Source organism: Galeopterus variegatus, unplaced genomic scaffold, assembly GCF_000696425.1.
Source record: "Galeopterus variegatus unplaced genomic scaffold, G_variegatus-3.0.2 Scaffold3639, whole genome shotgun sequence".
NCBI lineage: Eukaryota > Metazoa > Chordata > Mammalia > Dermoptera > Cynocephalidae > Galeopterus > Galeopterus variegatus.
The window spans coordinates 20,301-37,547 of record NW_007729750.1 but is presented as its reverse complement, the minus strand read 5'-3'; the positions used below and the strand labels follow the sequence as shown (position 1 = coordinate 37,547).

General features: G+C 33.4%; 1 protein-coding gene across 3 annotated transcripts in view; it reads left to right on the top strand.

Annotated features, from left to right (window-relative positions):
* The window catches only part of LOC103601220 (chromosome unknown open reading frame, human C7orf63), a 62,952-nt gene extending 46,468 nt beyond the window's left edge, over positions 1-16,484 (top strand). For all 3 annotated transcript variants that reach the window (XM_008585604.1, XM_008585603.1, XM_008585601.1), the window contains 10 exons: positions 586-704; positions 2,386-2,504; positions 5,919-6,000; positions 7,957-8,149; positions 9,162-9,299; positions 9,930-10,006; positions 11,071-11,268; positions 13,090-13,176; positions 14,524-14,628; positions 15,541-16,484. In XM_008585604.1, coding sequence (XP_008583826.1) covers positions 586-704; positions 2,386-2,504; positions 5,919-6,000; positions 7,957-8,149; positions 9,162-9,299; positions 9,930-10,006; positions 11,071-11,268; positions 13,090-13,176; positions 14,524-14,628; positions 15,541-15,711 — 1,289 coding nt within the window. In that variant the 3' untranslated portion in view covers positions 15,712-16,484. The remainder of the gene's footprint in view (positions 1-585; positions 705-2,385; positions 2,505-5,918; positions 6,001-7,956; positions 8,150-9,161; positions 9,300-9,929; positions 10,007-11,070; positions 11,269-13,089; positions 13,177-14,523; positions 14,629-15,540) is intronic.
* Positions 16,485-17,247: the final 763 nt, after the last annotated feature.

The following is a 17,247-nucleotide window of genomic DNA, read 5'->3' as shown; positions in this document are numbered from 1 at the left end:
CGTGAGAAGATACAGAAACAATAGGAATTAAAATAAAACAAATAAATAAATGGGAAAAAAAGGAAGAAAAGAAATAACAGAAAGGTCTTCCACCTCTGCTTAAAATTGGCACTGTTAACTGTGAGGAAAGAAAAAGCTGAGGCGCACTACATACAGTCAGGCATTTTGGTCATATTTACAAAGGCACTCATCTCTGCCTCATGAAACTCTGCATATTTTAAAACACAGTTTGCTGGGCAAAGTATCCATTTGGTATCATCCTTTAATGATACCCTATTAATTCTGAACTAGAATTTCTGTGTATATGGGACTACTGATTGTATTGAGAAATTCTATATATGTGGGGCTATATATGTATATATACATAAATTCTATATATGTGGAACTACTCGTTGTATTGAAAGCTCAAGGAATCCATTTATCATCCTCTATCCACAGCTTCTAGGTTACTATTGAATGAAAATAGCCCCTTCTAAAATAGTTTCTCTAGCTGGAGAAATTTTTAGAAGAGTTTTCTAAATAGTAATTGATCAAAATAAAAATACAGTGTTTAATAGCTATATTCCTTAAATTTTTTCATACCAGGAATCTTTAAAAATATGCTAAGCAGGACTAATGAAAAGGAAGAGGCCATTGTTTTGGAAATCCAGTCTGATATATTACTTATCTTATCTGGTCTTTGTGAACATCATATTCAAAGAAAGGTATGTATGCCTGTGAATCAAAGTTTTGTTGAAAAGTTCCAATCACCTAACACTATGAACTTTGTGTAGAAAGTGCCTGTAAATGTTGTTAATTCAATATTCTTTTTTTATAATTATATATAGTAAAATGTACAGATCTTAGATATATAATTTGATAGGGTTTTTTTTTGTTTGTTTGTTTTTTGTGATTGGTAAGGGGATCACAACCCTTGGCTTGGTGTCGCCCCCACTGCACTCAGCCAGTGAGCACACCAGCCATCCCTATGTAGGATCCGAACCTGCAGTGGCGCTCCCAGTGCTGCACTCTCCCGGGTGAGCCACGGGGTTGGCCCTAATTTGATAGGTTTTGATGAGTGTATACATCCATTTAACCAGTACCTCAACTAAAACATAGAATACGCCATCTCCCTATAAAATTTCCTCATCCCCTTAGCAGCCACCTCCCATCCACCTCCAGGCAACCACTATTATGATCTCTATCCCTTTAGATTGGTTTTGCCAATCTTTATATGAATGGTATCACACAGTATTTATTCTTTTATGTCTGGTTTCTGTCATCCAGCATCATATTTCTGAAATATATCCATGTTGTTGCATGTATCAATAGTTCATTACTTTTTATTGCTGAGTAGTATTCCGTTGTGTGAATATACTGAGATTTGTTTAGCCATTCCACTATTGATAGGAACTTCAGTTGTTTCCATTGGGCCTATTTGGAATAAAGCTTCAACGAACCTTCTTGTACCAGAGTTTTCATGGACATAATGTTTCCATTTCTCTTGAGTGAATACTTAGGAGTAGAATTGATGGATCATAAAGGAGGTATATATTTATCTTTATAAGAAACTGCCAAACAGTTTTCCAAAGTGGACTGTACCATTATAAATGTTGCTTGGAGTTTGAATTGCATTCATACCTAAAACTAAAAGTTAGAACAAAAGCTTAATTTTCTTCAATCTTTTTTTAGCTGCATAGTAAACTCCAAGTCTCAGCAATTGATAATTTAAATAGCAAGAGACAGAATTGGAAAGATAAAAACAACAACAACAAAAAAAAGGATGAAGGTTTTAATAGACAGGTTTTAGGGAGAGGCAACAGGAATAATGGATACTTAGTTTTAAGCTTTGGTGCAACTTCTCCTTAAATTCTACCACCATGTGCCTGTGCTCTTCTGGAAAAATAATCATAATCTTGCTTACTGGGAGACAACTGAACAACAATGCAATGAAAAAGGTAATTGGTAAGATAAAAATATTAAGTGCTAATAACTTTATATAAATTATTAAAGGTTTTAACTACCATTTATGTACTTATTTTTCTCTTGGATTCACTAAGAAATCTTCCATGATAGTTATTAATATCTCGTAGTCATTGGAAGAAAATTATGGGGCAAGTCTTATGGCTTATTTTTTCTTTTTTAGAGAAAGAGAAAGGGAAAGAACAAAAAGTCTAAAGGTACATTAAGCTGGCGTGTTGATTGATGCCTTCTCTTCAACTGATTGGCTTTACAATAATTTGTCTTAAATTCCTGAGAATGAGTACAAATTTTTAAAAATTATATTAAAAATATCATTTTCCAAACAATATCTCTGGTAGAAAATAGTTTTAGGGGACAGGATGAAGTGGAGAAGAAAGGAACTATTTATTTCAAGAAATAATTTCAGACAAATCTCTTAAACAGGAAATTTTTGGAACTGATGGAGTAGATATAGTTCTTCATGTAATGAAAACAGACCCCAGGAAGTTACAGAGTGGCTTAGGCTATAATGTACTTCTCTTTAGTACATTGGACAGCATTTGGTGAGTATTACTGCAACCAAGTTAGGTAGAATCACAGTATAAGAAAGTGACCTGTGCAGCTATATACATCAGTTTTCTTCCCTCAGAACTACACCAGAAAGATAACTCTCTCTATGCCTTTTTCTTTTAGATAGTCCAAAAATAATACCAAATGTCCTTTGTAAAGTAATCTTATCTGTCACTCAAATACAGAATCACTCTTATACCTAAATTTAAATTCTTGTTTTTGTGATTTAAACACATTTCACATTGGCCTGGTTTAGGAAAAACACAAGCATCCACTATTACTCCCACAGTATTCTTATACTGGAAGATTGTTGAATTCCTCATTCATCTTCTCTTCAAGGAGTTGAAAACCAATTGATCAGGCATTTCCTAATCAATATTGTTTCCCAAACTTTTTAATATTCCTAAGGGCAAAACTACTGCTTTTCTTAAGCATTAACTGACCAAATTTTGTCTTGTGGAAAATTACTTGAATTCCTTATGTCATTAAACTCAACACATTTCTTTTGTTCTATTGGGGTCTAATTTATGAGAGACATATTGCAACACATTTAGTAACAAAACTCTGATGAATATTACTTTCCATAAGATCAAGTAACTAGATTTGCACACTGCAAATTCTCTGTTTAAATGAGAGCTAGACTATTCAGCTCTCATCCAAATACGTATAACAATGGAGCTACAGCCATCTAGTTTGATTTTTACCTCAGAGAAGAGAGGCATATAGTGATAATATGATAATCTGATATTTTTTTAAGTTTCAATGGCAAACTCTTATTGACCAAAAGTCTGTATTAAGCATAATTAAAAATTCAGAGGTGAGTATTGATGAGTACTGCCTGTACTATTGAGCAATATATTGGAATTCAGAAGTTGCTGCAGAAAATGTCTTAATGTCTCCTAATCCCTTCTTTATTTAATATTTCACAATCATACTAAGATAAAAATTAATAGATAATGGCTTTATTTATATGTCTTTTGTTATAACACAATTTCAAATCTTTTGGGTAAGAGGTAAGGTAGAAGTAACAAATAAGTAAATGAAGTATACTGTAAATAAGTGAAGTCTATTGTATTTTTACCAAGTCCATACCTTATAGCATTCCAATTTGCTACAGAAAATGCCTCTAGCAGATGTCAGAGTAGAGTTTCCTCTCCTGTTCCTGATTTGGTTTAAAATAGATTTTTAAAAATCCTAGGCATTCAGAATTACTATTTTATTAACAAATACATAATTATTTTTCTGTTACTACTAAAAATAATTAGTCCAGGGTCGTCACTTACATCCTTATAGTTGGCTTGTGTTTTTAAAATGCATTTTCCAAATACTTTTTTTTTAATGTGTATATAATCTTAGGTTTAATTTTTATTGAAATACAATATACATGACAAAACATAAATTATGCATGTATTATAACATATTATCAAAAGATTACACAAAATATACCCGTGCAGCCACCATCCTCATCAAGGTACAAGCCTTCCTTATCCCCCTTTCATCTTAAATCCCCCCTTTCCTCCCTAAGTTTAACCATCCTGATTTCTAATACTATGGATCAATTTCATCTGTTTTTGAATTAGAGAAATCATATAGTATATATTCTTTTGTATCTGATTTCTGTTTTCATATTTGTTGAGTATAGCACTTGTTTGAATTTTTGTTTTCATGTTTGAGTTTTCTCATTTTCAGTGCAGTGTGTTATTCCATTATATGAACATACCACAAGTTATCCACTCTATTGATGAGAATTTGCCTTATTTTAGTTTGGGACAATTATGACTAAAACTGTAATAAATATTTTTGTGCTTGTCTTTTATTCTACATGTGTACATATTTCTGTTGAGTATATACCTAGAGGTAAAAATGCCAGATCACAGGATATCTGTTCAGCTTTAGGAAATTTCAGCCAAAATTTTTTCCGAAGTAGTTATATCAATTACACCTTTCCTAGTACTGTGGGGATATCTCATTGCTCCACACCCTTACCAACACATTGCATTGTCAGTATTTTTAATTATAGTTATTCTTGTGGACTTGTACTAGTGTCTCTTTGTAGTTTTAGTTTTCATATCCCTGTTACTAATAAGTTTATTCACCACTTGGATAGCCTTTTTTGTGATGTGCCTATTCAAGTCTCTTGCTCACTTTTCTATTAGATTTTTTTATGGAGATTTTTTTATGGACCTGGTCTTTTTTTATGGAGTTCTTTGTATATCCTGGACATGAGCCCTTTTCTGTTATGTGTTTGCCAAATATATTCTGCCAGGACCAGGGAGAGCCAATGGTGTAGGTCCAGTCTGAGACTGAAGGCCTGAGGACCAAGAGGAGAGCTGAAAGTCTAAGTACCAGTCTGGAAGCTGGCAGGCTTGAGACCCAAGAGAGTCAAATTTTTGTTTGAGTCTGAAGGCTTGAGTCCCAGCTCGGCAGTCAGGCAGAGAAGTTACCCCTTACTCAGCCTTTTTGTTGCATTCAGATCTTCAGTTGACTGGGTAAGTCCCACCCATATTAGGAAAGGCAATCTGCTTTACTCAGTCTACTGATTCGCATGTTAATCTCATTCAGAAAAACCCTCAAAGACTCACCCAGAATAATGTTTGGCCAAATGTCTGGCTACCCCAGAGGTGCTACATAACCTACAACTATCTGAATGGGAGGGGCCAAGCTAATGGCCTTTTATGCACCAACCTTCTCCCCATTCTTACCTCCAACCCACAACCACCGTCATGAAACAGACAATAGAAAAAAGGATCCCTTTTTTTCAAGTGGGAGCCATGTTTAGGAAAGAGACACAGGAAGCTGACACCAGCGGTCTTGCAGTGCCTGGGAGGAACAGAGGTTAGCCTCTGTTACTATTGACCACCTCCACCACTACCACCAGCAGCAGTTTGTTCAGCCCATATTTTCTGCTGGGGAAAACAATGTAAGTAGCCCTTCAACTTCAGTCTTTTGTTGCATGTGAGCTGTACAGGCCTAAGCAGTAGGCACTTTAGCAAATGATCTCAACTGCGAACTTGAGATATAAAATCAAGAATTATCAAATGTTTGAGGTGCACCAACACTGTGAAAGAGTGACAATAAATGGATAAACGTTGAAGAAATAGTTACAAGAGCAACCAGAGGAGATCTTTAAGAAAAGTTAATATTATGAAAGCAAAGGAAAATACTGCATTTGCAGAAAAGAAATAGGCATTTATGAAAAAGGGTTAATTGACATTGATTTAAAATGGTTGAAATTAAACTATACTGATAAAGTTTCTTCAAAGTTCTACTTTTTAAAATAAAAACATTAGCTATGTGGTTTATGGAAATGAAGAAAAATATTCTTTGAAAATGCCTTGACAGAAAGCTCTACAAATTGAGTTTAACAATAAGTGTTTGTCAAATGAATAACTTCCTTTTAATTTAAGGTGCTGCATTTTGGGATGTTATCCCTCTGAGGATTACTTTCTTGAAAAGGAAGGCATTTTTCTCCTTTTGGATTTATTGGCAGTAAGTATGTCTAAAACAATTGTAAGACAAAAGATAACTAAGTCTTTATTAACCTTTTCTAAACTTAGTACCAGACAACACTATTCTGTGAATAAATGTGCCCCCAAATCATGTTCAAATGTCTTTTTAAAACAAAATCTCTCCTGGAGATTCATAATATGCTAGCATATTAAAGGCTCTGAAAATTCCTCCAGTTAAAACATCACCTTACTTAGGTTAGTGTTTCCAAATACACATAAGGAGAGAATTTGTTTTTTCTTTGTACTCCATCAACCTGAAGTTTGCAAAGAGCTAGATGATAGCAAAACCCATAGTCATTTGTTAAAAACTTCTAGCTTCTTCCCCTAATGTTAAAAACTAAGGGCCACATTAGACAAGGAGCAAAAATAAGCATTTTTAAAGACCAGTGTATAGTTTGGAGGAAAAGTTAAAAAGTTTATTGTATCATGAGCCACCATTTTGCAGAATGAGCAGGAGAGACTATACTAACACCTTTCAGCAAAGACAGTCACCATCTAGTAGCTGTGAAGGATGTAACTCCCCTGCTAGCTTCAATTCTAAGTGTGATCCACAGTCTAGATGGTATGGGAGAAAAAGTATAATTCTGTTTCAATAAAACTTTAAGAGGTATTCTCACACAGAGTTCTGGCCGTGTCATTCTCTATGATTGCCACCATTCTTGATTTTTAAACAGAATAACAAGTCTACTTTGATTTAGAAAAGGTGCTTAAATCTTTTGTGTTCCTTCACCTCTCTGAAAGAAAATTAGTCAATATCTCCATTTTCAATTTCTTTGGCTATACAACAGGGAAAACAACAGTATATACCTCATTGCACTATTGGAGGGATTAAATGAGTGACACATTATTGCTATGTATTTGCTATTATGAATATATTTAATGTGGGTTGAACCAATCAAGTTAATTAGAAATATTCTTTAACAAAGTTTTTATGTCAACTTTAACCTTTGATATTTGCCTCTTTCTCCTGAAAGTGAAGTACAGGAATTTAAAAACTTACTTCATTAAGAGTTCTACTTAATACAATTCTGCTAAAGATTCAGTATGGAATAATAATAATTTCTAATAATGGTTAAATATTATTGAGAGCTTACTATGTGCCAAGTAGTCTCATATGTATAACTCATAATAACCCTTTGCTGGTAATACTCATCTTTCATCTTATAAAAGGAAACTGATAATGTTTGCAATTCAAACAAGTTTACATCTTTCGTAATGTTCTAATAGCAATATTCTGTAAGAGTTAATCAACAAAAAATATTTCTCATAGAAAAATTACTGTATGAAGGCTGTTGCTCTGGGTGGAATTTTCTATACCTAAATTTTGGTTTGCTAAAAACTAGTTGTAGCAAAATTAAGGAAACATGTTAGATTATAAGAGAATTTCTCTTGAATGCTTAAATACTCTATGAATGCTGATTGTCAAAAAATAAAATTACATCTCATTTTGTTTTATTTTATGTGACTGTCACTTTCAGTTATCATCAGTTATTCTCTTAATAACAAAGTAGTGATTATAGCTATTATGAATCTTTACAAACATTAATAAAATATGTAAATTGGAAAGATCCTGTAATTACCGTGAACTGTGAATAGCACTGTTGACCTTGCTCCACTTAAAATAAATGTCTTCACTTATTTTTACAAATCTCCCTTTTCTGACTCAACCAAATCAATTACATTTTTGGTCATGAGATATGTTCATGACAACTTCAGAATTATACTAAATCTTTTCCTTTTAATTCTTTTTAATTTCTAATGTTTGAAAACGTACTCATTACAATAGGTATCTATTTTAACAGGAGATTGTCCTCGATTACTCTTAGACTTTGAGTTTTAAAAAAACTTACTGATAATAGTGTTTGTCTTTTTTTTTTAAGGTAATAATTCATAATATTTATTGCAACATTTTTCCTTTTCTGTTTCCTTGCTAAAGTTGAACCAAAAAAAATTCTGTAATCTAATACTTGGAATAATGGTTGAATTTTGTGATAATCCCAAAACTGCAGCTCATGTAAATGCTTGGCGAGGGAAGAAGGATCAGACAGCTGCTAGTCTTTTAATTAAATTGTGGAGAAAGGAAGAAAGAGAGCTAGGAGTAAAACGTGATAAAAATGGGAAAATCATTGGTAAGTGTATTTAAAAGGGGATTTTTGAAAGGTACTAGCAAAGTATGAACATTTTTACCCATTTGTCTAAAGTTCTTTTCACAATGGTTTGAAAAACATCGTACATTCTGAATGATTGGAAGAAAACTAAGTAAAGCATATTATTATAGAATATTTTCAAGAAATGATATTTGATTATACTGTTTAACTTAAAAAATTAACAGTACTTTCTGAAGAAGTTTCTTTGGGTCGCCTGCTTTCACAAATAGATTCAGTAATATTTCATTTACCAGTAAAATTTGGGGATGTAAATAGAATGCTTGAAAATAATTTTTATAGTATTTTGTGCGTTTGTTTGTTAATGTTTATGCAATTTACTTTTTACATGAAGATATTGCTTTCTAAATAAAAGTAAACCTCTGTTCATAAATTTTAATTACTAGATTCTAAATTAATGAGATTTACAGATTCAGAATTTATAGTTAATTTACATATTCTGTGATGTTACATTACAGTTTCTAAAACTTTAAAGATTCTTATAGTTTCATCTGAACTGTTAGTATTGTTTATGCTTAAATGCAAATATTTCCCCTTCTGATGATTTCTAGCTTTAATCTATTTTTATTATTTCTGAGTTTTGATCTATAACATCATAAAATATTTCATATTTATAGCATAATATAAAGAAATCAAAAGCAAACGAGGTTACATCGTTAAACTGACATTATTCAATTTCTGGACCTTAAAACTTTTAAAGTTATTTACATAAAAGTTTCACTTTTAAAAAGTAATTTTGTGAAATTTTTGTATTTTACAGAAATAACAAAAAAGAAAGCTTTCAGTTTTGCCACAAAGTGAGGAAGAAATTACTGATTATTTACGCTTTCAAAAGAATAACCATGTACAAGGCACTATTTTACTGTTATAATAACCTTATATATTTTGTTCTATAGACTAAAGTCTCAAAACTAAGAATTTATTTACTACAGTTTTTATCTGTTTCTTCTATGTTCTCATGATATACAATGATTAGATACAAAGAAACCTCTATTTACTAGTTTTCAAGAAGAGCAAAAAATCATGCCACTGCCTGCTAACTGCCCAACTATTGCAGTTATGGATGTTGCCGAGAATATCAGAGCAAAAATTTATGCTGTATTGGGCAAACTAGGTAAGAAGCTGCTTCTCAAATTCATAAGAGCCTCTCTGTTTTGCTAAGCTTGCACATTGATTTTGCTTTGGAATTCAATTTTCAAACATGTTGAACAAAAAGTTCATCATGGAGTTCAATAAAAAGTTATGATGAACAGATAAATCCTTATTCCATTGTTACCCTAATGTCCAGGCTGTACCCCTGACCAATTAAATCAGAACCTCTGAGTGTGGGGCCCAGGCATCAGTATTTTTTAAGTCTCTCCAAACAATTCCAGTGTGCATCCAGGATTAAGGGCTGTTAGTTTACGTTTTTAGGTATAAACACTAGCATTCTAAATCAACTGAGTTTTTTTTTAAGTTCTTGTGTCCTATTAAGGAAAAAGTCCTCAAACACTTCAGTTTCTGTAGGTAAGATATCATTGTCTGACCACAACACAGAAAGAAAGATTCCTCTTCTAATGACTTAATAAGGATGACCCGGCAGAGGTTTGCTATAGGAAGCCAGACACTCACGGAAATAACTTTCATAAATCAAGATGAAATCAAAAGTTACTATTTGCATTTGTTTTTATGATAGATATGAGTATATGCCTCTTGGAATCACTTGCTTTGTTAAAGTAATTCTCTCTTTATAAAATTTGTTTAGATTTTGAAAATTTACCAGGACTATCTGCTGAAGATTTTGTCACCCTCTGCATCATACATAGATATCTTGATTTTAAAGTAAGTACCTTTTCAATAATCTTGTTATTAAAATCTAGTATGGCAGAAAATCACTCGAGAAATAAAAGATCTATTCATAGTTGTGAGCAATCATCCACATATTGCGTAGTTCTTGTTTTCCATTTTGTATCTGATTCTGTTAAAGAAGCATATCACTAATTGATTGAGTATTTTTCATGGCATAAGATTTTATCCAAATATTAGTTTATAAAAGAAGATAGATGTAACTGACACAGAGCTATTCAGAAGCCTAAAAGAATTTTTTAAATGTAATTTTTTCCCTTTGGAGAGCATTAGGAGCTAAATTTAAATAAATTAAACAATTAAAATGAATGACTAATGCTTATTAAAGTATTATTTTTATCATTAATTATGTTATGATCAAACTCAATTAAAAGATATTAGGTTGCTTACCTTGCTAGTTATATTTTTGTCCATAAATAAATTCTTTTGAAGTTTCAGAAAAGTCTATTTAAGTAGACACTCTCCTTCTACTAATATCAGTACTATGTATTTGAACGTAGTAAATGAATAAACCTCTATTCTCAAATGAAAACAAAGCTGAATTTTATCCCTATCCTAGATATATAAATTTTCCTTAATTTAAAAATACTCAAGCACATTAATTTCTAGACAACCCAGGATATGACATGGAGCTATTAGCATGATGAAACCATGCAGTTAGAAATTTGAGATTCAATTATAATTTGCCTTAACTAGAACAAGTTCATCTTTACCTAATCTTCAATATAGGGCTTTAAGGAGGAAAGCAGCAATACTTCAGAAAGGTGAGATTTAAACAGCAGTTTCTTCAGCTGTGAAAACAATAGTAACAATAAACCTGAGGGCAGTGGTGAAGGCAGTGCACCAGGCATACATAGTGGAGCCTCACCAACATACACCTTATCATTGAAGAATCATTTCCAGTGCTCTTAACTTATTCCCAAGAAGTAAGTTTGGAAAAGCTTAAATGTTAACAGAAGTGATCACCCACACAAAGCATTATCTGAAATGGTATCATTTATTTTTGGATAGTTTAATTTTGTTAAACTTTCTTATAACAGATTGGAGAAATATGGAATGAAATATGTGAGGAAATAAAATTGGAAAAGTTAAGACCAGTCACTACAGATAAAAAATTTTTGGAATCTATTACAACAGCATCAGAAAATATTGGAAAGATGGTTGTTTCTCTTCAAAGTGAGATGATTGAAAGCCAAGCACGCCAAGATGTGCAAAATGAACAAAAAGTATATGCAAAAGTAAGCCACAGATACTATCGAGGCACAAGATATTAATTTCAATGTATAAAATAGTTGAAGTTATCCATAGGATATATTTGTCTTACTTGTGAATGTTTCACTCTTGAGTTATTTTGTGGGTTTGTTTTTTTTTTTCTTATAGTTATTTTCAGTGTCTTCATGCATTTTTAAAAGAAATCCATGGAGTTAGGACCTTGAGATTAAATTACAATATTCATTGTTGTTTTATGGCATTGTAATTTGATTTTTACAGTCTTAGATTTTTAAAAGGTAAAGCGATACCTGAGACACTTCGATTTTTTGAAATGCCAAACAGGGTTGCAAAAATTGTGGTCTATCTAAATGTATACATTTAACAAATTCTATCTGACAAATGGTATATTTCTGTAACTACATGCCTAACTTCATTGAGAGATAAAATTGGCCCCTATTTTTCATTCCGTGATAGGCCCATACTGGTATGCCAACCACAGGCATATTGATCAATCAGCTTCATTTTCACCTCAGTGCCAAAACACTTACTATAAGCATTCTGTAAATCCAGAGATAAACTGGTCTCTGACCTTAGCTAATCAAAGAGCCTATCAGGAAAATATCAGCCATTTTCCTAAAACTTTATACAGGTGCGAAACAAAATGCATCATTTATTTTTGAGCAAATAGGTTAACTAGGTATTTAATTAACTTGTCCACAGGTACAAGGATGATGTGGATTCTCCACTTCAGTTTTGTGATCCTTTATGACTACAATTAAATATTTAAAACTCTTTAAGGTGATTTCCAAAGTATTTTCTATTGCCTATTCATTTCACATAGACTATTAAATGTTTACATCTTCTGTGTGCATCTACTTATGAATTCTATTCCATTCCTTGAAAGTTTTGCTTGCTAAGAGTATTTATTGCATGGGTGCTGCCATTTAATCCATTTGTTTGAAGTAGGGCAGCACAATTAGAACTTCTGCTGACTCTTTTATCTTTAGTTCCGTCAAATGTCTGCTGTGTTGACTATTGTTGATTTGCTGATTATTGTTGGTTTGTAATAGTTCTGACCCACTTGTTTTTTAGCAATTGTTTAATTAAATATTCTTAGATTCATAATTCAAGCTTAATATGGTATGTTAATGCCAACCATGTATCCTCTGATTGTATATTTAGTGAATAGCCTGTTGAGAACAATAGACTTTGCAGTTTGTTAATAGTTACCTCCCCACTGTGCATCACCACAAACTCAGCACACTCACAAAATTGCTTGTCTTGCTGCAGTCATACGTTAGGAGTACTTTTACCAATACAATTTTGTATAAACTATTATCAGTGGCCAGCAGGAATCTCTTTTCATTTTCTCTTGTGAATTTGCTGTTAAATTATTTAAGTAGCTTGTTCTGGATTATAATCTGTCTTCACAAGTGGGAATTATGTAAAACAATTAGTCTTGCTGAGAATGATTATTGTCATAAAAATAGCAGTTTTGCATTACATTTCATGGAAAGCAGTTCAAACCTTAGCTACATAATGATCAAAAGGTTGACTACTGTAATCCTTTTGCTGGTCAGCATTAAAATTTACCTTAGCAAAAGGTAGGTGCTTCCTAATTGGTAAAGGGCCACAAAAAAATGATTACATTGTATAATGTTGAATATACTAATTATCCTGATTTCAGCATCGCATATTGCACATAGGTATTGATATTCAACACTGTACCCCACAGGTACGTACAATTGATTATGTTTCAATAAATTTTTTTTAAAAAGAATAAAATTTTTCAAGCCCTTTGGCATTCTTTCATGGAAACTGAAACTCTTAATTCTTTCTCATTTCAGATTCAAGCCACACATAAGCAAAGAGAACTGGGTAATAAATCATGGGAAAATTTCTTGGCTAGAACATCAAATGCTAAAATGTTAAAGGTAGGATTTTTTAAATATTACAGTATCTACAACAAATAACCAATTCTTACAGACAGACTTTTTAAGGAATGAATATTCATTTTATTCACTTTTTTTCTCATGACCTTTCTGTAGAATACTAACATTATTAGATCCTCATATGCAATTTAGCACGATAATTGTAACTGCATTTTCACAGTTACAAGAATATGTCACTTTGAGTTTCATTTGGTTTAGCAGAGGAAAGCAAGGGTGGTGTTCTTGGCCTACGTAAAGTAGGAGATGATGGTTAGCCAGGAAGGGGCAGGGGAAACATGCCCTGCTTTCCATTCTGAACTTTCTTATTCATTGATTTCTTTTCTGTAAGAAGCAGAGTGAGGAAAAAAAAAAAAGCAACTATCCCGTATTACCTTCTCTCCCAAACGTTCTTCCTCTTTGTGATCACCAACAGAAATATATTAAAGCTTAAATGGGAATTTGGGATAAATAACCCTTTGGAAAAAATGTGATAAGTTGCTTCAGCTATGCACTAGAAACTAATCTAAAAAGTGTATAATGCTAATTGTTGACTTAAAATATGTGAGAAGCACAATAAATTTCCAAAATTTCATTACTTTTCCCCATCTTTTCCATTAACACCCTAGATGTACTTTTACCTGTTACAATTCTTCCTCTATATATGAAATTGTTAAATGTTGAGTTAGTCCATGAAAATAGTTGAACCATATTAAGGTAGAAAAACCAAAGTTAAGAACAAGCTCACTAAAGGTACCAAGTATCCCCCTATTCACTAAAAGTTCTTCCCTACTCTACTTAACAAAATATCCACATAATTGCCTGTATTTTTAAAGAATAGTTAATGAAAATCAGCTTCTTCCCTACAGATCATTTGTTACCTCACATTTTACCTGCTTAGTGCCTCAGATATTGAGCTTGAATATAACTGCAGCAAATTATATAATTTATATTATCCTGAATGTTTACATTTAAGTATATAGAATTAGTATTTAATTTATGTAACATATTTTGTAATATGCATCACTTGATATAAATTTAGTAGCTTATTATGTGCTAAAAATTGAACCTGATTTCCTCAGGACCTACTTTACTCCTTGGTCATATATGACCAGTACCTCTGGAAATCTCCAGAATACTTTTAGGTGATTGGTGTCTTCAGTGCACAAAGGATCTAACTTTCCAAGAACTTTCTTCTCAGTCTAAATGAGTAAATGCAGATTCCAGAGCTAACTAATATCCAAAGCATAAGCCAGACACAATTAAATCTATTTTGTATCTTTATTATGAGTGCCATAGTTAATGCTTAAATAATAATTAATATTATTTTCTTTCCAATTTAAAAATCTTCAGAAAGCAAAAAGGCTTCAAGAAAAAGCTATAGAATCCTCTAGATATAAAGAGCAACCACAAAATGCAATATTTCATCAAACAGATATAAAAGGCCTTCACACAACGGTAAGATTATTTTTCTCCATAATTTTTTCTTAATAGATATTAAATTTAGGTGTCCCAAAATGTCATTTCTCTTTTTTTTTTTTTTTTCCTTTTTGCCTTTTTTCGTAACCGGTAACGGGATCACAACCCTCAGTGTCGCACCCGCACCACGCTCAACCAGTGAGTGGACCGGTCTCTATATGGGATCCAAACCCTCCACGGGAGCGCCACACTCTACCGAGTGCGCCACCGGGCTGGCCCCCCAAAATGTCATTTCTGTGGGGTTTTTGTATCATATTTTTTCTTTGTGCTATCCAAATTTCACTTTGTTAAGGAATATTTATCTCCAAGGTACATCCACCCTTGCTCAGTGCTGGTTTAGAGCAGACCCAGCCCTCCAGGATTCCCCCAAAACTGCTACAAACATTATTCAGTATATATCTTTACATGTCTTTGGCAGAAAATATACAGTGCCTCCTTTGGCTGGCAAGGACATCCATGCCATCTGCCAGTGTTTCCAGGTATCTTCTGCTGGACATAATTTTCCCCTGGCTATAAGGCTGATAAGCAATAGAAATATAATTCAGACCCACTTTCCCTGGCTCCAAAGCCCTTATCTTTCTTTTTTTTTTTTTTTTTGTCCTTTTTTTTTGAGACCGGCCGCACCGCGCTCAGCCAGTGAGCGCACCAGCCATCCCTATATAGGATCCGAACCCACGGCAGGAGCGCTGCTGCGCTCCCAGCGCCACACTCTCCCGAGTGCACCACGGGGTCGGCCCAAAAGCCCTTATCTTTCCATTATGCCATGCTGCCTCCTAGTTTCTCATATGTACATTTTGTATCTTTTCCAGAGTAAGCTGAAATATAAATGGGTTTTTCTCTTATTGAAAAATGTTGTAATTGGATTCATATATTTACCTTTTGCTTTTTTAGGTGCCCTCTGGTCGGGTAGTAACAGTGGAAAGCACTCCTGCTCGATTAGTGGGAGGACCTCTGGCTGATACAGATATTGCTCTTAAAAAACTGCCTATTCGAGGAGGAGCCTTGCAGAGGGTAAAAACAGTTAAAACTGTGGATGAGCCAAAAAAGAGTGTTCCTACATAATATACTCTAGAGATATTTTGAAGTAAATTCTGCTTATAATTTTTTAGCTAAATATCTTTATATACAAATATAAAGCAAATAGAATAAATATTTTAGTAAAATAATTATAAAAATAAAAATAAGGACATATAATTTATTTTTATTGGAAACAACATATAATATCAGAAGAGTTGTCATCAATTTCTTTGGAAAGACTACTAATTCTCTTAACTGAAATTGGAAAACATAGTATATCGTTAGGACTCTTTTGGTCACATGTGAACTATTCCAACTAGATTAAGTCAAAAAAACTTTTTTACAAGCTCTGTATCTATCAAATCTAGAAGTAATTTAGACTACAGACATTGTGTGATCTAGGAACTGAAACTATATAGGAGGATCTTCTTTCCTAGTAGCTCCTGGCTTACATTCTCTGAGGTTCATATCCAGCAGAGAAGAGTCTCAACAGTTTTTACAACGGCCTCTGCATCTTGAGACCCCTGATTGGCCACATGCCCATTCCTGAGCCATTCACCATAACTTTGGCCAGATCTGAGTACTGCCTATTCCTGGAGCCAGAAGCAGGCCAACCCTATCCAAAGCATATGGATGGAGTGGGGAATCAGGGTACTGTACTATATCAGAAGTATGTGTGAATACTGGGCAGCAAAATAAACATTAACTGTGCAATAGATATGTTGGTCAAAGTAAAATAAGTTATCTCTGCTATAAAAAGCAACTGTTAGTCATGAGCTAAACAGTAAAAATAAAAAATAAAAATACAGATGATTTTACTCTTGATATTTAAATATGCAAAGCAAACTCTAAAAATACTTCTCTTCTTTAATGGGAAGGGAAAGGGAGAGTGGGGGAAGTGATTTCTCTCCTTTGGTTGTGGAGGTGTCTTGCCAAAGAATAGGAGGTAGATGCCTTAATGCTGGATGTAGAGCAAAGTGTCTGTGTCCCTGGTTGCCATTATGAGATTTCTATCTCCTGTCTTTATTCCTATCAAACCCCTCCTCCAGCCAGGAAGCCACAAAATTGAGTTCTCATCCCGGGCTAGAAGAGACAAGGACCTATTTTCTTAGGAAAATAAACTGGAATTAGAGTCTTGATTCTAGGTCCATAGGATTCCCTCAGCAGTGTACTAGTAAATGTACAACAACCAGCTCTCCACGGGGGAAAAGCCCTGATTTGTAGCATTTGCCAATTTGTGTGGTGTAAATACTCTCACAATGACCAATTTCAAGCTAACAGCAGGATGTCATTTAATGCAGAGTTGGGAAAAGATGCATACATCCCATTTTCATTATTAGGTAAGAGCAGGCTCCATCACCCCACTAGTCTCACTTTCTCCCAGCTCCTCTGTCCTCCTCCTCTTTCTCCCCTAACTCACATTTCTCTAGGAATTTTTCATTATCCTGTCTGTGAGGATAGTAGCATCTTCAATGAGGGGAGAAGCTGCAGCTGTTGTTATTGTTCTTTTTTTTTAATTGAAATGTAATTAATTATACATATTTGTGGGGTACAGAGTTGAATATCAATACCTGTATACAA